The sequence below is a fragment of the Notamacropus eugenii genome, chromosome 2 (assembly GCF_028372415.1).
Source record: "Notamacropus eugenii isolate mMacEug1 chromosome 2, mMacEug1.pri_v2, whole genome shotgun sequence".
Classification (NCBI taxonomy): Eukaryota; Metazoa; Chordata; class Mammalia; order Diprotodontia; family Macropodidae; genus Notamacropus; species Notamacropus eugenii.
The window spans coordinates 512,441,858-512,463,185 of NC_092873.1; the positions used below are offsets into that span (position 1 = coordinate 512,441,858).

Sequence of the window (21,328 nt, forward strand, 5' to 3'; positions counted from 1 at the left end):
AGGAAATAAGAAATACAGGTAATGGGGTATGGAAAGTTATCTGGCCCTACAGGACAAAAGAGAAGATGGGGACAAGGCAAGGAAGGGATGATAGAAGAGAGGGCAGATTGGTGATAGGGGCAATTAGAATGCTTGGTGTTTTGGGGTGGGGGGAGGGGACAAATGGGGAGAAAATTTGGAACCTAAAATTTTGTGAAAATGAATGTTAAAAGTTAAACAAATAAATTAAAAAAAACAAACTACCTACGGTGGGGTGGGGTGGGATGGAGCCAAGATGGTGGAATAGAAAGATAGACCTGCTCTACCTCTCTCCCCATAGCCCATAAAATACCTGTAAAAAATGACTCTAAACACATTCTAAAACAGCAGAAGACACAAAACAACAGAGTGAAAGATTTCCAACCCAAGACAGCCTTGAAGGCTGACAGGAAAGGTCTGTCACACTGGGCTCGGAGTGGAGCACAACCCAGCCTGCGCCCTGTGGCAAGGATTGGACTGAAGCAGGCTTCAGGGCACAGAATCACAGGTAGCAGCTGCAGTTCCCAGATTTCTTAACTCACAAATGCTAAAGACAGCTTCAAAAGTCAGTGAGAAAGCTCTTTCCACCTGGGTGAGAGGGGTGTGCAGTCTGTCCACAGCCACAGGGTGGCAGCAGCCATTGTGGCAGCAGTGTCCACTTTTGGAGCCCTTGGCCTAAAGACCCTGGGGAAATTGAGTGGCCAGTCTGGGTCTCAGTCCTGTGTGGTGGTCCTGGGGTGAGGAGGAACACTGATGTGGTGGAGCTGGTGGAGGCTCTGGAGAGGGAATCTTACTCACAGATTCTGGGCAGAAAAGAGTGCTTGTGGTTCCTCCCAGACCAGCGCGCAGGTCAGAAGAGGCGTTTACCCTTGAATGTGCCATGTTGGAGGAACTGAGAACTTGCAGGACCCTAGAGTATACCCTGCACTTGATAAAGGACTCATAGGTCAAGTAACTGGCTGGGAAATTACCCAAAAATGGGGGAAAAAATAAGATTATAGAAGGTTACTTTCTTGTTTAAAAGGTATTTTCTTCCATTGTTTTGGATGAAAAAGAACAAAGCATACCATCAGAGGAAGACATAAAGTCAAGGCTTCTGAATCTAAAACCTTCAAAAATATATGCATTGGTCTCAGGCCATGGAAGAGCTCAAAAAGGATTTTGAAAATCAAGTAAGAGAGATGGAGGAAAAATTGGGAAGAGAAATGAGAGAGATGCAAGAAAAGCATGAAAAGTAAGTCAACAGCTTGCTAAAGGACACCCAAAAAATGCTGAAGAAAATAACACCTTTAAAAATATAGTAACCCTCTGCCCAGCACAGGAACAGAGTGGAGCACAGCCCAGCACAGGCACAGAGCATAGCTGCACCATGGCAAGGACAGGACTGGAGCAGGCTTCGAGACGCCATGTCACCAGCAGCAGCCGTGGGTCCCAGATTCCTTAACTCACAAAGGTCAGTGAGAAAGCTTCTTCACTTGTGTGAGAAGGGAACACAGCAATCTAGCCCCACCCCTGGGCAGCAGCATCTTCCATTGTTGGAGCCCTGGCCTAAAGCCCCTGGGGGAATTGAGCAGCTGATCTGGATCTCAGCCCTGAGTGGGAGCCCTAGGGTGAGGAGAAGTGCTGGCTGGTGTGGTGCATCTGGTGGAGGCTCTGGAGAGGGAATCCTGCTCACAGACCAGAGCATAGGCAAGGAGAAGAATAAACTCTCCCTTGATTGTTCCACCTTGGAGGAGTTGAGAACTTACAGGTCCCCAGAGTATACCCTCCCCTTGAGAAAGAACTCAAAAGTCAAGTAACTAGCTGGGAAAATGCCCAAAAAGGGGGGAAAAAAATAAGACAATAGAAGGTTACTTTCTTGGTGAGCAGGTATTTTCTTCTATCCTTTTGGATGAGGAGGAACAATTTAGGTCTTCAGAGGAAGACCTAAAAGTGAAGGCTTCTGCATGCAAAACTTCCAAAATAAATATGCAGTGGTCTCAGGCCATGGAAGAGCTCAAAAAGGATTCTGAAAATCAAGCAAGAGGTGGAGGAAACATTGGGAAGAGAAATGAGAGAGATGCAAGAAAATCAAAGTCAACAGCTTGCTAAAGGAGACACACAAAAATGCTGAAGAAATTAACACCTCTAAAAATAGACTAAGTCAAATGGCAAAAGAGGCTCAAAAAGCCAATGAGGAGAAGAATGCTTTAAAGAGCAGAATTAGCCAAATGGAAAAGTAGGTTCAAAAACTTACTGAAGAAAATAATTCTTTAAAAATTAGAATGGAGCAGATGGAAGCTAATGACTTTATGAGAAACCATGAAATTATAAAACAAAACCAAAAGAATGAAAAAATAGAAGACAGTGTGAAATATCTCCTTGGAAAAACAACTGTCTTGGAAAATAGGTCAGGAGAGACAATTTAAAAATTATGGGACTACCAGAAAGCCATGATCAAAAAAAGAGCCTAGACATCATCTTTCATGAAATTATCAAGGATAACTGCCCTGGTATTCTGGAACCAGAGGGTAAAATAAATATTGAAAGAATTCACCAATCACCTCGTGAAAGAGATCTGAAAAGACAAACTCCTAGGAATATTGTAGCTAAATTCCAGAGTTCCCAGGTCAAGGAGAAAATATTGCAAGCAGCTAGAAAAAAACAATTCAGGTATTGTGGAAATACCATCAGGATAACACAGGTTTTAGTAGCTTCTACACTAAGGGATCAAAAGGCTTGTAATATGATATTTCAGAGGTCAAAGGAGATAGGATTAAAACTAAGAATCACCTACCCAGCAAAACTTGAGTATAATACTTCAGGGGAAAAAATGGTCCTTAAATGAAATAGAGGACTTTCAAGCATTCTTGTTGAAAAAGACCAGAGTTGAATAGAAAATGTGACTTTCAAGTACAAGAATCTAGAGAAACATGAAAAGGTAAACAGGAAAGAGAAGCCTTAAGGAACTCATTAAAGTTGAACTGTTAACATTCCTACATGGAAAGATGTTATTTGTAATTCATGAGACCTTTTTCAGTATCAGGGTAGTTAGAGGGAATATATATATATGTAGGTGTGTATGTGTATATTATATATGTGTAGGTATGTATATGTATATGTGTATGTATACATACATATGTGTATATATACATATACACACAGAGGGCATAGGGTGAACTGAATATGAAGGGAGAATACTTAAGAAAATAAAATTTAGTATTGAATGGAATGTACTAGGAGTAAGAGAAAGGGAGAGGTAGAATGTAGCAAATCATCTCACATACAGGAGGGAAGAGAGAGCTTCTACAATGGAGGGGAAGAGGGGGGAGATGAAAGGAAATAATTGAGCCTTACTCTCATGGGATTTGACTTAAGGAGGAAGTAACACACTCAGTTGGATATGGAAATCTATTTTACTCTGCAAGAAGGCAAGGGGGAGGGGGAAAGGAGAAGGAAGATAATAGAAGGGACAGCAAATTGGGGAAAGGGATAATCAGAAGCAAACACTATTGTGGGAGGACAGGACAAGGGAGAGAATGGAATAAATGAAGGGCAGGGTAGGACAGAGGGAAATTTGGTTAGTCTTTTACAACATAACTTGTGAAAGTGCTTTGCATTGTTCCACATGTATAACTCATATTGAATTGCTTATTTTCTCAATGAGAGTGGGTGGGGAGGGAGGGTGAGAATATGGAACTCAAAGTTTTAAGAATGAATGTTAAAAACTGTTTTAGCATGCAGCTGGAAATTAAGCTATACAGGCAATGGAGTATAGAAATCTATTTTGCCTTACAGGAAAATAGAGGGGAAGGGGGATGGAAGAAGAGTGGGTAATAGAAGGGAGGACAGACTGGAGGAAGAGGTGGATAGGGTGCATGCTGTCCTGGGGTGAGGGATAGGGAGACATTCGGAGGAAATTTTGAATTCTAATTCTTGTGGAAGTGAATGTTAAGAAATGAAAAATTTCCAAGACCTGTCCATCTTGAATAATGCTGTACAACATAGCTCTCAGTTTCACTGAGCTATGCAAGCCTCTCTGCCATGACAGGGCAGTAGTTTGGTGAGGGGTGTTTTAGCCATATCTCTTCAGTAATACAAGATACTTTGTGAAAAGCTTTGCCAGAAATTGCAGGTAAGTGATATCTATAGTATGTCCTTCATCTGTATAATAATATTGTTAGGAAAAGGAGGGGAAAAAGGCTCGTTTGGCATGACTTGTTCTTGCTGAAGCTATTCTGATTTTTTTATGATCTCTGGTTTGCTTTCAATTTTATGCCAACTGTCTATATTTTGGCCTATAGTTAGCAAACTCTCCTCTCTTCCATTTGGAATGTTGAGACATTTGCCCTTCAGCAGTATTATGGTGTGTGGCTGTTTTAATGATCTTTCAAATATCACTGACAATCCTTGAGCAATCCCATCTTCCACTTCTTTCAAGGTCTGAGAATATATGATTCACCTGGGTCTGGTAACTTGAATTCATCAAGAGCGGCTAGGTGTTCCCATACTATATAAATCCTTAGTTATCTTGAGTATTCATATCCATATGAACTGTGGGCATTTAATAATTGAGTGTGGGAGTTGATGAGGGGTTTTGAGAGGTACCTGAGAGATGATCATTCAGTGCTGTCCCCATTTCCCATCATTTAGCAGCATGTGCTTTCTGAATGATGGATTTAGTTGTAAGCCAGTTACCACAATGATAACCCACACAGAAGGTTTACACATCTGAGCAAGGCTTACTAAAGGTTGGGTATGGACACTAATGTAAAGCCTTATAGAAACGTCAGTTATTATTTTTATTATTGTCTCCTTGCTATGTACATTGTAGGTACCTAAGTGCTTTTGGAATTGAAATAAATTGTAGTATCCAGTGCTGTTATTCTGAGCAATCATGGGTCTGCTGGTGTTGAATGAAATTCAGCTGAATAATTTACATTAAATAAGAATTGAAATTATCTGATAATAGTTTAAGGCAATTCAAAATAAATAATAGTTTAATAAAAAGAATTTTAATGTAGCTGTGGGCACTAATATATCTTTAGTTCATGGTGATTTCATCAGGAGTATTAACTCAATAATATTGACTATTATATTTTTACATAATACTTTCGAAATGTTTTACATGTTATCTTATTTGAGCTTCACAAGGACCCTGTGAGGTTGATCCTGCAGGTGTTATTACCCCCATTTTACAGATGAGGAAATTGATCCTTTGAGGAAGGAAAATGACTTGCCCAGGGACATAGTGAGCAGGGAAGGATGCAGGACTAGAATTTGGGTCGAATGGCTTCCTTTCTGGTGACTGAGCAGCCCATTGCCTTGTGTGACGCACACTTGCTGTGCAGAAACATTTGTAGTCAGCAAGATGCTGACTTCAAGTCGTGGAGTTGCGGTGAGGAGAAAGAGAAGTCAGCTTAACAGAGGGAAGAGATTCTGAGGCCTAGTTAGCTTGTTCTTTCGCTTCCTTTTCTCCAACACAACCTCATGTCAGAGAAAGATCTCATGAATTCATTTATCTTGATGTATACCTCATAGGGAATCTCCCAGGGATGTTTGCACAGTAATTTTTTTTTCAAATATTGAAGTGTCATATATCAGCAAGTATAAGAGGGTAATGAAAGCAAAAGCTTTTGAAATTGTATAGATGTTGGGAGGAGGATGGCGCTAGTGGTGATGGCTGTCATCGTCCTCATTGTGGTTGTTGAGTTTCTTGTAACTTCCACCAGGATGGACAGAGCCATTCTTTGGCCATGGATAATGTGCTTCTTCCTGTCTTGTTGACGTCAGCTAATGGTAGCAAGCTCCTGGAGAAGTGGAGACTTTGGGCAGCAGCCACGTCTAAGTGTGGTGGCATTGCTGAGGGTTAGGATTTCTTTGGTGCATTTGTGTGGTAGAGAAAAGGAGCATAGAGAGAATCTGTTGATCTATAGCCATCGAGATCGTCATCCCTGACAGTTCCCACGGGGCCTATTGACATAGGAACAGAGACCAATTTGAGATAGACTACACGTGCTGCAGAGGTTTTTGTCACTTCTGTCCTCACTTCCTCTGGGCATCCTATTCCCCTTTGGGACGTTCATGTATCTTGAGAGCTTTAGAGGGGAAAAAAAGACTGATCCCTCTACTAGAGAAGTATTAGTACATTTGTGTGAATATAGGCAGTCTTCCTAAGGTCCCTTTGAAGGGAAAATATATATATTGAGTCGCATGTGGAGTACAGAAGACAGTGAGAGATTGTTTCAATCATTCCCTCCTGTACAAGCTCAATTATGGAGGGAGTGGCTGAAATAAAGAGTACCTTCTATTTTCAGACCATTATGATAGTGTTCCCTTGCACTATAAAATTCTATTATGGGCACGTGATTTTAAATTATTTTAATAAACTGTTGGGTGATTTAAAATCACCTGGCAATGTCAGATACCTCTGAATGGATGGTCAATAGCAAAAATAGTAAACATTTATTACATGCCCACTACATGCCAGGCTTTGTGCCAAGCACTAGGAATCCAAAGAAAGGGAAAAGACGCTCCCTGTCTTCTTGGACATCGCAAACAACTATAGACCAAAGAAAATATATACAAGATAAATAAGAAATAATCAATAGGGGGAAACACTAGAATTAAGAGAGTTTGGGAAAGACTTCCTGTAGAAGGTGGGATTTTAGCCAGGACTTGAAGAAAACTAGAGAAGCCAAGAGGCAGGAAGGAGGGAAAAGAACATTCTGGGCATGGGGAAAACCAGAGGAAATTCCTGGAGCCAGGAGATGGAGAGTCTTGGAGGAACAGCCAACATACCAGTGTCACTGTATTGAAGAATATGTTTAAGAGTAGGGGCTTCTCTGGCCTGATTCAGTGACAGAACTAACCAGATCATCTAAAGCAACTGTAACTGAGCTGAACCTTTCCTTAAAAAGTATAACTAAAGAGAAGAGCATCTTCCAAGGATTTTTCTCCCTTTGAGAATAGAAATAATTGAAATTAGTTTTGAAAATGTTGCCATTTTACAATTTTATATTAATCCAAAGAAATATACATTTTGAGAAATGTAGAATTTTAGTGTTCCTTCCCTCTGTCCTTTCAGGATTTTACTCTTATTCATCATATTATAGAACATATTATTGGGAAAATCAGGTTTTGTTATTGGTGAGAATAATAACTCATTTCTGTCAGTTTAAGGTTTACAAAGCACTTTCTTCACAATAGTCCTATAAGGTATCTAGTGCAAATATCATTCTCATTTTTCAAATAGGGAAAATTTGATTATATAGTAACTTTCAGAGGCAAAATTTAATAAGGATTATTCCTAAATCACTTTGGCCTTGTAAAGCAATTCCGTCACAGTGGCCCTTCGAGGTCGGTATCCAGTGTGATGATGGTGATTTTTGTTGGTGTCCTTTCATTTTTTATGTCACCAGAATTTCTTCCTGGTTCCTTTTCTCTGTTCCCAGAGAGGCCATTTCATATAACAACAAAAAGAAAAATTTAAAAAATAAGAGAAAGCAGTCAAAAAACCAGCAAAACCAATCAATACCTGGAAAACTTCTGAAGATATGTGCGGTGGGCCTTGTGGGCCTCCCACCTTTGCAGAAGAGTTTCTTCTTGTTTCTTCTTTGGGGCCAGTTTGCAGTGTTCACTTGTGATGGTTTTGTGGTCATTCTTTCCATGTACAGGCCTACTTCATTTTGTTATACATCACAGATACTGCATTTTTTACAAATTGACAAGTTGTGGCCACACTGCATCAAGTAAGTCTACTGATGCCAGTTTTCCAGAGCACAGGCTCACATTGTGTCTCTGTATCCCATTTTGGCAATTCTTGCAGCATTTCAAACATTTTCATTATTATCATATCCGTTGTGGTGATCTGTGATCAGTGGTCTTTAATGTTACTATTGTAATGGGTTTGAGGCACTGTGACGTGTACCCATATGAGAGAATGTTCTAACTGCCTCACTGACCAGCCTTTCTTCCATCTCTCTCCCTTTCCTTGGGCCTCCCTGAGACACAATGATATTGAACTTAGGCCAATTAATAACTGTCCAGTGGCCTATCAGTGTTCCGGTGAAAGGAAGAGTCAATACATGTGGCAAACTTCCCTGTTGTCCTATTTTAAGTAATTACTGTGGTCCCCCCAGCCTTCATCAGTCAGTGCCCTGACCAGTCAACAAACCATCAACATCAAGGCAAGACCCTCCACCAGCACTGGTGGATTATGACTCGCTGAAGGCTCAGATGATGTTTAGCGTTTTTAAGCAATTAAGTATTTTTTAATTAAGGTGTGTACTTTTTTGCATATAATACTATTGCCCACTTAATAGATTAGAGTACAGTATAGAGTAAATATAACCTTTGGGAAACCAAGAACTTCATGCGACTCGCTTTATTATGGTACTCTGGAACGGAATGCAGCGCATCTCTGACTTCTGCCTGTGCATTTTCGTCATCTTTGTCTAGCCCAGGGGCAGGGAGCCTGTGACCCGAGGCCACATGGGACCCTCTAAGGCCTCAAGCCCAGCCCTTTGACTGAATCCAAATCCCTTTAATTAATGGATCTGTTCCTTGAAATTTGGACTCAATCCGAAGACCACTGCACCCAAGGACCTACAAGGCCACAAGTTCCCCACCCCTGCTCTAGATCAACTTTTCCCATTCGCGACCCCTTCAGTGCTTCTTAATGGAGTCACCACCCACAGTGTAAGAAGCACTGCTCTAGCTTGTTTTCTTGGTGTTCCTTTTTTGCATTGCATCACTTTATGTAACTTTTTCTGTGCTTCTCTGTTTTCATCATTTTCATTGTTTCTTAACAGCACAGTAACATTCTGTTCTATTCATGGATCCCAATTTGTTCGGCCCTTTCTCAAATGACTGGCATGCACCTACCTGATTTCCAGCTCTTTGTCACCCCAAAAGTACTGTTATAAATGTCCTGGTGTACACAGAGGCTTTCTTTTCCAGTTACTTCCATAGGGTATAATAATTTAATCTCGAGTCAAAGGGTGTGGATGTTTTTATTCACTTTATTTACATAGTTCCAAATTGTTTTCCAAAATGGTTATACTTCCACAGCTCCACTAAGCATGAGTTAGTGTTCCTGTCCTTCCAACATTGGCTGTTCCTGCTTTTTGTCATTTTGCCAGTTTGTAGGATGCAAGGTGAAACCTGGGGGATGTTTTTATTTGCATTTCACTTATTGTTAATGATTTGGAGCATCCTTTTATGTGAGTTTTAATAGTTTGTAATTCTTCTTTTGATACTATTCATTCATATCCATTGATATGAGGTTTTAAGGTTTGCCACTTTATGTTTACCCCCTGAGGTATATACTGTTATTATCCCCATTTGGCAGAGGAGAGGACCGAGGCTCACAGAATAAAAGTGATGTGGTCTTACAGCTAGTAGGTGCCAGCGACAGGATTCTAACTCCAGCATGCTTTCCATTTTACCACCTTGTTCTGATTCCCCATTTTGCAGATAAGGAAGCTGAACTTTCTGAGTTTGTCATAACTCACATCTGAATAGTAGCACTTGACCTGCCTTGGTCATTGTGATCCACACTTATAGTCACAGAGCTAGTAGATACCTGAAGTGGAATTTGAAGCAGGTGCATGACTCCCCCCGTCTCCTACATTCCAAGGCTTTCTATCCACAATATCACATTGCAAAACACAAATGCCAAAATCGTCTTGTACTAATTTTTAGCAACATTGGGTTAATTTAATATGTAAATCTGCCTGTTGGATTCTTGGGTAGATGTTAGATTTTGTAAGTAGTCATTTCTCAGCTCTTCAGTAAATATTTGGTGTCCTCCATGGCGAGTCATTTGGGTGTATACTGCTACCTCCGGTTACCCTGCTTCTGTATTGTGTTTGAACATAGTCATTTGAAAGTTGTGTTCCCAGGGAGCAGGGACTGTTTTTTGCCTTTCATTGTATCCCCAAAGCTTAGCACAGTGTCCGGCACATAGTAGGTCTTTAGTATATCCTAGTTAACTGATTGATATAGTTTAAAGATATAAAAATTTTAAAACTGATCACCATGTCAGAAATGTCATTAGTGAAGAGAAGGAGCTCCTTTTTGTGGAGGAATGTCCATCAGTTGGGAATAACTGAATAAATTGTGGTGGAATGTGGTGGAATACTGTTGTGCTGTAAGAAACGATGAAGAGGATGGTTTCCACATCAAAAATGCAGTGAGTGAGGAGAACCAGGAGAACTTTTTATCCACAGTAACAGCCGTAATGCAAAGATAATCACTCTGAAAGATTTAGTAATTCTGATCCACACCATGACCAGACACAATTCTAGCATGATGCCATCCACCTCCATATGAAGGACTGATGGAGTCAGAGTGCAAATTGAAGTGTTTTTCTCTTTCTTTTACTTGCTTTTATTTTTTCTTTCTTTTTCTCTCCTTTATTTCTTTTTTCATAACTAATATAGAAATTTGTTTTGTATGACTTTATATATTTGTAATGGATTTTGTTTTTCTTGCTTTCTCAGTGGGTGGAGGAAGGGGAGGGAAAAAATTGGAACTGTAAATAAAATAAAATTGAATTTCTTTTTTTTAAAAAAAGAGTTCATCAGGATTTTATCATCAATCACCATTTTTTTTCTGTTCTTGCTTTTGAGTTAAAGAAAGGTGTTACCTCTCTGTGCAATTTGCTTACCTTTACACTGTGATGCTATTTGGTAAAAGAAAAGTTCATTTTTATCCTTTCACAAGCAAGTAAATGATAGAATTGGCTTTTTCTGAGTGATCATACCATTTTTACATTTTGAGGCCGTAAAGAAAGAATAAAATCTGTAATTTTGAAGCAAAACCTAAAATAGATTTATATAATCACAATAATATAATTCACATTTACTAATACTTTGTGACTATAGCTGTAGCCTCCATTCCAAGAAGACTTGAGTTCCTCCTCTGACCAGCACTGCTTGAGTGATTTTGGCCAAGCCCAGTAATGTTACTGTTCTTCAGAACACTCTCTAAGATGATAAGTAGTGAAGGGGAAGCCAGCCTTCATCGGTGGCACTCACTTCTCTAAGATACATGACACCAATGAATTCCAGGCCTAGGCCCTCTCCTTGTGGCCCTTTACAAAGCCTTTCCTTCACAATCACCTGTGGTTGATCAGGGGGTCTTTCTCCTTGACCTGAATTCTGTTTTTGTGGTAGCCTATACTGTTTTTTTCCCATTAATTCACAAACGGTCAGTTGTCATAGGCATCATCAGATCTCAGAGTTTATAGGCTCACTGAAGATGTCATCCATGGGGGAGATGATTAAGACCTCAAACCTCACACTCATGAATCTATTTACTTTCCTTATGATTTTGAGATGAGTATAATGACTTACTCAAGTTTCCTCAAGTGGGAAACAAAAAGAAGAAATTTCCTGAGATGTGCTCAAGTTTCAGTGAAGTTAGGGTATCGTTTTTTGAGAACTCTAGATCATTCTCTGCATCTTTTTGTTGGATCAGTTTGCATGAGGAAAAGACCATTAGACTCAGAAGAATTGGGTTTCCTCCCTGGCTTGTCCTGTTAACCATCTGTGTTCCCCTGAGCAAATCAGGTAAGCCTCTCCAAACCTCATCTATAAAATGGGGATAACACTTGCTTTAATTGATTGTCATGAGAAAAGTACATGATTAACCATAAAAGTGAATTATTATTTTAAATGTAAATGCTGTGGAAATGTGAATTATTATTATATCACTTGTTGCTTAGAAATAATTCAGTTCAACAAACATTTGTTAATTGTTAGTTCTACCTGAGGCATTGTACTAATCAATAGGGATGCACAGACAAAAATGACCAACAAGCATTGCCTGGTAGTATCTTCCATGGTTGGGGAGCTTGAAGTTTGGCACATAAGCAAGTCCAGGGTAATTTGAGAATAGAAAGGACACTGGAACGACTGAGGGTGTCTCTGCGTCCAGCGGGAGGGTCTGGGTCAAGATGATGCAGTGGTGAGGGGCGGAGCCAAGATGGCGAAGTAGAAAGACGCAGATACACATAGCTCCGAACCCACAAAACACAGAATGGCAGAGGGGACTAACCCAGGGCGAATTCTGCACCCAGAGACCACGGAATATTGGAGCGAGGGAGATTTCTGTTCCGGAGAGACCTGCAAACCTCTTGCGGGGGATCCTTCGCGCTGTGGACTGGGGCGAGAAGCAGAGAGCAGCCCTACCGCGGCAGCGACAACGTGGGAAGAAGATCCGAGAGGGCTGCGAGACGGGATCTCCAGCGGCCACGCGGGTCCCCCCACCCACAGAGGGACCTGCAAACCTCTCGCAAAAGGTCCGTCGCGCTGCAGACGCAGCGCCCAGCCCGGACCGGCGGCGGCGGCCGTGGCTCTGAGAGGCACAGCTCTAAGAGGGCTCCGGAGGCGGGATCTTCAGCAGCTACACGGGCCCCGCCACCAACAGGTGACTGACAGGGGTAGGTGAGAGAGTCTCTTTGGCGGGTTGAGAGGGGAGTGAGGTGCCCCCATGGCTCGGGCCCCCCCCCCTGGGAGGTGGGGACTGAGAGGTGGCTGCGGACGGCGGATCCCCAAGCCGGCGGGAGCCTGGATCCATTGTGGAAGGTCTGTGCATAAACCGCCTGAGGGAATTGAGCCAGAGAGGCGGCCCTGCCCCTGACCACCTGAACTTAATTTAACACTGAATAACAGCCCTGCCCCCGCCAAAAGCCCTAAGGCGGGAAGCAGCATTTGAATCTCAGTCCCCAAACGCTGGCTGGGAGGACCAGGAGGCGAGGTGGGTGTGAGGAGAACATTCAGAGTTCAGGCCACTAGGTGGAGAATATGCCAAGAAAAGGGAAAAGAAATAAAACTATTGAAGGGTACTTTATCGGAGAGAAAAAAACACTTCCTCCCCTCCTTTCTGATGGGGAGGAACAAGGCTTGCCATCAGGCAAAGACACAGAAATCGAGAATTATGTGTCCCAGCCCACCCAATGGGCTCGGGCCATGGAAGAGCTCAAGAGGAATTTTGAAAATCAAGTTAGAGAGGTGGAGGAAAGACTGGAAAGGGAAATGAGAGGGATGAGGGAGAAGCATGAAAAACAGATCAGCTCCCTGCTAAAGGAGAACCAAAAAAATCTTGAAGAAATTGGCACCTTGAGAATTAGCCTAACTCAGCTGGCAAGGGAGGTGCAAGGGGCCAATGAGGAGAAGAATGCTTTCAAAAGCAGAATTAACCAAATGGAAAAGGAGATTCAAAAGCTCACTGAAGAAAATAGATCTTTCAAGATGATGCAGTGGTGGAGGTGGCCACAGAGCCCACTGAGGTGGACAGTGATGAGACTATGCCGTGGCATGTTCTCCAAAATGCTCATTAACCTGACAAGTGAGCTGACAACCAACGGTGAAGAAATAAACTTCTGAGAAATACGAACAAACTGACTAGCTTGAAGTATCTGGAAATGAGACATTGCAGTAAACATAAGTAGAAATCTGAAGGATTTAAACCATCGGATCACTTTAATTCAGAGGCAAGTAGCAGCTCTTGAGCAGGCAGTTTGCAAGTTGGATACACATTTGAAGAAACTAGAAGCAAAGCATAAGAAGTTAGAGAAGCCATGAAAGAATTCTTTAGCACAAAGACTTACCTACAAGAATGTCTCGTAAAAGCTCAACTATGTGGGATGGAACTTATCAAACTTCTCTTTTTCAGTTCCATGAAAGGAAGTGGTGCTAAGGATCCATGGAGAATCTTAGCCCTCAACTTTGGTTGCTGTGTGGCTTTGGCCATCCTTTGATGTGACTTTCTCTTATTGTGTGCTTTGTGATGTGCTCTGGATCGAGGCTCAGAGATCAGGATCAGCCCCGTCTAGAACAGATACAGATTGATGAGAGAATCTGGTCTCTTTGTCTAATACAGTACTAATATGTTCTTTTCTACCCTCTTTTCCCTCCGTAGGAGTCCATCTTTTACTCTTATAAATAATTTACCTCTTTTTTTTAACTTTTGATGCAGTGGGGTTTTTTTTACATGCACAACTTTATTTTTTTTTTTCCTTCTAAAGTTTAAAAAAATTTGTTATTTTATTTTTCCCCTATTTACATGTAAAAATCATTTTTAAAATTTTGATTTCCAAATTCTCTCTCTCTCTCTCCCCTCTCCCTTCATTGAGATGGCAAGCAATTTGATATGATATACATGTGCAGCCATATAAAACATATTTCCACATTAATCATGGTGTGAAAGAAAACAGACCAAAAAACCTGAGTCACAAGAAAAAAATTTTTTAGAGGTATGCTTTCATCTGCATTCAGACTCCTTCAGTTCTTTCTCTGGGAATGAATAAAATTTTTCAAAATAAGTTCTTCAGAATTTTCTTGGATTGTTGTATTTCAGAGAAGAGCTAAATCATTCACAGTTGATCATTGTACAGTGTTGTTACTGTGTACAATGTTCTCCTGGTTCTATTAATTTAACTTTGTCATCTGTTCTTGTAAGTCTTCCCAGATTTTTCTGAGATCATTCTGCTCATCATTTCTTATAGCACAATAATATTCCATCATAGTCATACGTTTCAACTTGTTCAGCCTTTCCCCAATTGACAGTCATCCCCTCAGTTTCCAATTCTTTGTCACCAGAAAAGAGCTACTATAAGTCTTTGCAGATATAAGTCCTTTTCCATTTTTTCTCTTTGGGATACAGACATAGTAGTGGTGTTGCTGGGTCCAAGGGTATGCATGGTTTTATGGCTCTTGGTGCACAGTTCCAAATTGCTCTGCAGCATGGTGGAATCAGTTCACATTTTCATCAGCAGTGCATGAGTGTCTCAATTTTCCCATATCTTCATCAACAATTGTCATTTTTGTTTTCTTTCATATTAGCCAAGCTAATAGGTATGAAGTGGTACCTCAGAATTGTTTTAATTTGCCTTTCTCTAGGCAGTAGTGATAGAGAGTGGGCTTTCTTAATCCTTTTACACTTGCAACCCCTTTTCGAGTTTCAGCTTCTTTGGCATGGTGTTGGGTGGCCTGAGAGCATAGGCAGTGCAAAGTGCACATGCTTTGTGTTCAGAACCAAGGCTGCAGTGAAGTTGTGGGATGCAGCATGGGCAAGTGCTGCCATGATGCACTTGATTTTGGATTAATTTTGGGTCATTGTGCATTCAGAAACTTTTTCTTGTTGCCATATTTTTCATAACCCCACCTGTGGTCTCGACCTACAGTTTAATAAGTGCTGATTTAGAGTACTTTTCCCCAAAATGGTTACAGATAACTTTGATTACTTTGAAAACTGTTCATATCCTTTGACCATTTTTCATTTGGGGAATGGCTTTTATTTTTTATAAATTTGACTCACTTCTCTATATATTTGAGAAATGAGGTCTGTATCTGAGAAATTTTCCATAAAATTTTTTCACAGTTATGATTACTAAATGTATTTACCTCCATCCTATTTTTCTCCTCTTTATTTCTACTCTCTCCTTTCACCCTGTCCATCCACAAAAGTCTTTTGCTTCTTACTACTGCCTCCCTAATTCTCTTTTCCCTTCCATCCCCTTCTTTTATCCTTTTCCTCTCCAACTTTCCCACAGAGTAAGATAGATCTCTATATCCAGCTGAATGTGTATGTTATTCCCTCTTTGAGCCAATTCCTATGAGAGTAAGGTTCAAACATTCTCCCCAACTTCTCCACCTTCCCCTCTTCTGTAAAAGCTTTTTTGTAACCTCTTTTATGTGAGATAATTTACCCCATTCTACCTTTCCTTTCCCCCTTCTTCCAGTACATTCCGCTTTCTCACCCACTACTTCCATTTTTTAAGATACCATTCTATCATATTCAGCTCAAACCTGTGTCCTCTATCTACGTACATTCTTTCATACTACTATAACAATGAGAAAGTTCTTATGAGTTACAAGTATCATCTTCCCATGTAGGAATGTAAACAGTTTAATCTTATTGAGTTCTGTATGATTTTTCTTTCCTGTTTACCTTTTTAAATGCATCTCTTGTGTCTTGTATTTGTAAGTCAGATTTTCTGTTTAGCTCTTGTCTTTTCACCAGGAATGCTTGAAAGTCCTCTGTTTCATCAAATGTTCATTTTTCTCTGAAGGATTGTGCTCAGTTTTTCTGGATAGGTGTTTCTTGATTGTAATCCTAGCTTTTTTGCCCTTGGGAATATCATATTCTAAGCCCTCTGATGTTTTCAAGTAGAAGCTGCAAAGTCTTGTGTTATCCTGACTTTGGCTCCACAGTATTTGAATTTTTTCTTTTTGGCTGCTTGCAGTATTTTCTCCTTGACTTGCGAGCTCTGGAATTTGACAATAATATTAGAAAAAAAAATTGACTATAATATTCCTGAGAGTTTTCATTTGGGGATCTCTTTTAGGAGATCATCAATGGATTCTTTCAGTTTCTATTTTACCTTCTAGTTCTAGAATATCCGGGCTGTTTTCCTTTATAATCTTTTTTTGATCATGGCTATCACATAGTCCAGTAATTCTTAAATCATCTCTCCTAGTCATTTTTCCAGGTCAGTCATTTTTCTGATGTAATATTCTACATTTTCTATTTTTTCATGCTTTTTATTTTGTTTAATTGATTCTTGGTATCTCCCACTTTGGGACAGTCTCAGGACCTAACATGCTGTAGATTTAGTGAGATGGCTTGGTGGGGGGCATTGTTCCACTGTAGCTGTGTGACCCTGGGTTCAGTTTCCTCATCTGTAAAATGGGGACAAAAGTAGCACCTACCTCATGACATGGTGAGGAGGAACAAATGAAATTACACGTGTAAAGTGCATAACAAACCTTAAAGATGCTCTATAAATGCTAGTTAGTATTCATTACCTTATCTGTTGGATAGATGGAATAAGCTTTTATAGAGCTCATGATACATGCTAACTCAGTGTGATAAGCACCTTACAGATATCTCATTCTGTCCTCCTGATAATCCTGGGAGGTAGGTGTGATTATTATCCCCATTTTACAGTCAAGGAGACTGAGGCTGACAGGTTACTAGCGTTCTGGTTGTGTGACTTGTTTGGTCACACAGCTGGTGTCTGAAGCCAAATTGGAACTCAGGTCTCCCTTACTCCAGGCTCAGCACTCTGCATTGCACCACCTAGCTGCTAGTATGTTCCTATATGTTTTGAATTTCTTCTCTCTACATCTCCCTATGTTTTGAAAGCCTTTTATACTATAATGTGAGTTTTAAGTTCATTAATAATTGCTTTGGCAGAATCTATTACAGTGTTCTTTAAATTTTTATGAATCAATGTTATCTCCAGGATTTTGTGGGTAGCAGTTTTTCTATCTGTTCATTTCCAGCGCACTTGATTTGTTGAATTCTCAAGAGCAGTTTGGGGTCTGTAGGATGAGAATTTGTTTTCTGTTAGTTTATGAAGAATCACAAACTTTTAATGTGTTATTCTAGCCACCTGGTCATCTTTTTCTAGGTGTTTGGTAGATCCCAAATTTTAAAAATAAATCTTTTATTCTTATTATTTATCTTGTTTTCATATTTTTTCAAAGGAATCCAGATAGAAATCGTTCTGGGATAAATCACCATCCTTTTAATATCCCTTTTATATTTAATGTTCTGTGGATTCTTGTTCAGATGGATAAAATGGCTGTTTTTTTAATCGTTGACTAAAAATATTACAGCTTAAGTTCATGTGTATTCATGTTGTTATTGTCTCATCGTCATCATCATTATTATATAGTGCCTCCCACACAGTGCTCAGTACTTTGCGCCAAAAGTTTGTGGATTCAAAGACAATTTTATAAATTAATAAAGGCCTTTATTTCAGGGAATGTCGTCAGCTGTTTGGGACACTCCTTCTTCAGCCAGAGTTTCCTGGGCAGCAAAGAACATGGTGGATTCTTGTATGTCACATCAACTTACCAGTCATTGCAGGACCTAGTGCTCCCAACTCCACCATACTTATTTGGGATTCTTATCCAGAAGTGGGAAACTCCTTGGGCAAAAGTATTCCCCATCAGACTAATGCTGAGGCTTGGAGCTGAGTACAGACGTAAGTTGAAGCCCTACTGTGAGCCCTAACACTCACTATAAATGTGCATTATCCAGAGCTGCTCTTTGAAATCATGAAACAGGAACAACTCATGATGTGGTGGGCCGAGTCCAAGAGGTAGAGGTGCAGGATTGCCTGCCTTGACCCTTCCTAGCTGTCTGATCATGGGCAGGACCCCTCATCTCTCTTAGTGGAGAACAATACTGTGCTGCTCTTGGTGCTGGGGAACTCCTGTGTCCGTAGTCACCCCGCCCTAGAACCTCCTCCCTGTCCCTTACCCACATCTCCAGTTGACTGCCATGCCTTATTTCTGCCTGCACAAAATCTCTTGCGTCTGTCCCCTTCTCAGTCATGCTGCCCTTGTTCAGGCCTTCATCCCTTATACGTGGGACTAGTGCTGTAGTCTCCTAACGGATTGCCATGTTTCACATCTCTCCCGGCTCCAATCATTTACAGGCCTGACTGTGTCAATCCCCTCCATGTTCAGTCAATTAAAATAACTTTCTATTGTCCCTAAGATCCAATAGAAACTTCTTATTTGTAGAAACTGATGTAGAATGAGTAGTATCAGAACAGCGTATGCAATAGCAATATTGTAGACACAATAACTTTGAAAGGCATCGGAGCTCTGGTCAGTTCAGGAACCAGCCCTGATTGCAGACTAAAGAATGGAGAGGCACAGAAAGTGCGTGGAGGCGTTCCGGCATGAACATGGCCAGTGTGGAAATTTGTGTCTTTGACTTGATCGAGAGGGAGAGAAAGTGAATTTTTATGAAAGTAAAATTTAATTTAAAAAATAACAGATGTAAATGTCTTTCTTGAATTTTCAAGCCGTTTATAACCTGGGTCTCGTCTGCCCTTCCCAAACAGTGCAGTCTAACTTGACCTTTTGATTGTCCTGCATGATGCCAGCTCCTCTGAGAAGTGTTCCCCGAGGATCTCAAAGGCTTTTACCCTTCCCTCCCCTCATTGACTTTGTATTTATTTTGTGCCAGCTTATCTCTAAAGAGAGTTCGTCTTGTCTCCACTAAGGGAATGAAAGGCAAGATCTGCCCTACTTTTTGTCTTTGTATTCAGTACATAGAACAGGGAGTGGCACCCAGTAGGTACTTAAGGATACTTGCTGCTGAATTCCTGGGGTTGGGGGCATCCTGAATGAAGGCATTGGGTAGGCTGGCAAGGGGGAAGTGTCCTTACTCCACGTACACTCACACATACACATTCAGACACACACATACACACTTGCACTCACACATATGTACATGCACACATACACACATTCACACACACACACACACTCAGACACACACATACGCACACACTTGCACTCACACATATGCACACGCACGCATGCACACACCATCAAAGCTGTTTTCCCTTCTGCCATTGACCACCCTTTTCTCATCTTTGTGGCGTTGCTCTTTCCTGGGTCTCCTCCTGCCCATCAGAACCTTCCTAGTTTCCCTGTTCACCTCAGGTCCGAGCTAAAGTCCCACCTTTTACAGGACCTTTCCTGACGCCTCCACTTTCTTCATTATCTCTCATTTATTCCTGACTTTGACTTGTTTATGCCTCGTTTTTGTATTCTCCTGATGGACTATGAATTCCTTGAAGGCAGGAAATTTGTGTTTGTCGTATGCCTTTCTTTGTATCCCCAGTACTTAGCACAGAGCCTTAGCTCAGTGCTTAATAGAAGTTTATTGACAGACTGTCGTCCCCTCAACTTCCACGATTAGAAAAATTTTCTTGAGGACGCATTATGTACCAGGCCTGTGCTTGGCGTTGTGGATTAAAATTTAGATAATGACCCAGCTCCTGTTGTCATTTGCTGAAGTTTGTGATACGTAATAATGAAAATAATAATAATAGCGATTATTTACGAAGTGCTTACTTTGTGCCAGGCACTGTGTTAAGAGCTTTGTTGTTATCTCATCTGATCTTCACAACAATCTTTTGAGGTAAGTGCTCTTAAGATCCCCATTTTACAGTTGAGGAAACTGAGGCAGGCAGGGGTTAAGTGAGTTGCCTAGGGTCACATAGCTATTAAGTGTTTGAAAAGAGATTTGAACTCGGGTCTTCTTAACTCCAGGTTTAGGGCTCTGTGCACTGTGCCCCCCTCCAGGTGTCTCTGTACATATTTTGCATGCAATACCTGTACAGGTATGACATGTACATGTACCTGGCTAAGTCCATGTGAGGTGCAGAGGAAAGAGCACTGGACTGAGTAGGCAGAAAGACCTTATTAGAGCTCAGAAATTTGGCAGAATGTTTATATATTTCTGTCCCACTGCAGAAGAGAGCTCCGCAGGGGATCTCAGGTGGACTTCAGTTCCAGGGATAACAAAGATGCTCCAGGAAAGGCAAGGCTGGGCCTTGGCATAGTGTCTGGCAGTCTGTGTCAGGGAGAGATTTTATTCCATAATAAGAAATATTCTAAGAACTCTTGATGTTTCTTCATACTGTAGTAAGTTGTTAAAATGTGTTTTGATACCTTTCCTATCTGACAGGCTGTTCTCATGTCACCTTTATTTATTCTGTATCTCTGCAGTTTATCCATGCCCTCTGTTTAGTGTCAGATTTCGGAAGCCATTGTTTGGAGAGACAGGACACACGATCATGAATCTCCTTGCAGTAAGTGTTTCCTCCTCTTCCCCAGTCTGGGTCTTGGAAATCTCTGAATCCATGTTGGGAATAGTCTCATGTAGGTTTGCCTGTGTTCATGGAGAAGAACTTGGATAGAAGTCTGTGACTTGTAGTGTCACTTCTGTCAGGGCTGCAGCCTGGCAAGCACATGTCCTGATGTGAGGTCTTCCTCCTTTGGAGCTGCCAGTCCCCTGCAGTCTGCCTCCTTTTTGAGCATCACAGTCAGATCCTGCAGATTTGAGGCCTAGCCAAAGAATGCAAGAGGAAATTCTTTGGATTTGTCTGTCTTAATAAACATGGTAAAGATACTTCAGACTCAAATCTAGGTTGGCATCATCAGTAACTATGACTGTAGAGCCTGAAGCTGGGCATGGTCTAGTTTCCAACACTTCTACACTGGCTTTTCCTGTGAAGATTTAATTTACATTTGGGGCTCAATCCTATAGGCTAGTGCAACTTGAAATCACAAAGACTCTCACTTAATATACTAAGTGACCCCCTTTTTTGGAGGTACGTGGGGTGCTCGTATATTTTTTATTACATTAGGAATGTAAACATGTATGTATATATATGTGTGTATATGTATGTGTGTGTGTGTGTGTGTGTGTGTGTGTGTGTGTATACACACACAAATCAAATCTCTGTAAATCAGTTCTAACCCTAATGCCTACTTTCTGACCCTGT

The 21,328-nt window shown here is 40.9% G+C and overlaps 1 protein-coding gene across 7 annotated transcripts in view; it reads left to right on the forward strand.

Moving 5' to 3' along the window:
• The window catches only part of ZFYVE9 (zinc finger FYVE-type containing 9), a 197,011-nt gene that overhangs the window by 145,889 nt on the left and 29,794 nt on the right, over positions 1-21,328 (forward strand). For all 7 annotated transcript variants that reach the window (XM_072649451.1, XM_072649457.1, XM_072649458.1 and 4 more), the window contains 2 exons: positions 17,777-18,001; positions 20,550-20,632. In XM_072649451.1, coding sequence (XP_072505552.1) covers positions 17,777-18,001; positions 20,550-20,632 — 308 coding nt within the window. The remainder of the gene's footprint in view (positions 1-17,776; positions 18,002-20,549; positions 20,633-21,328) is intronic.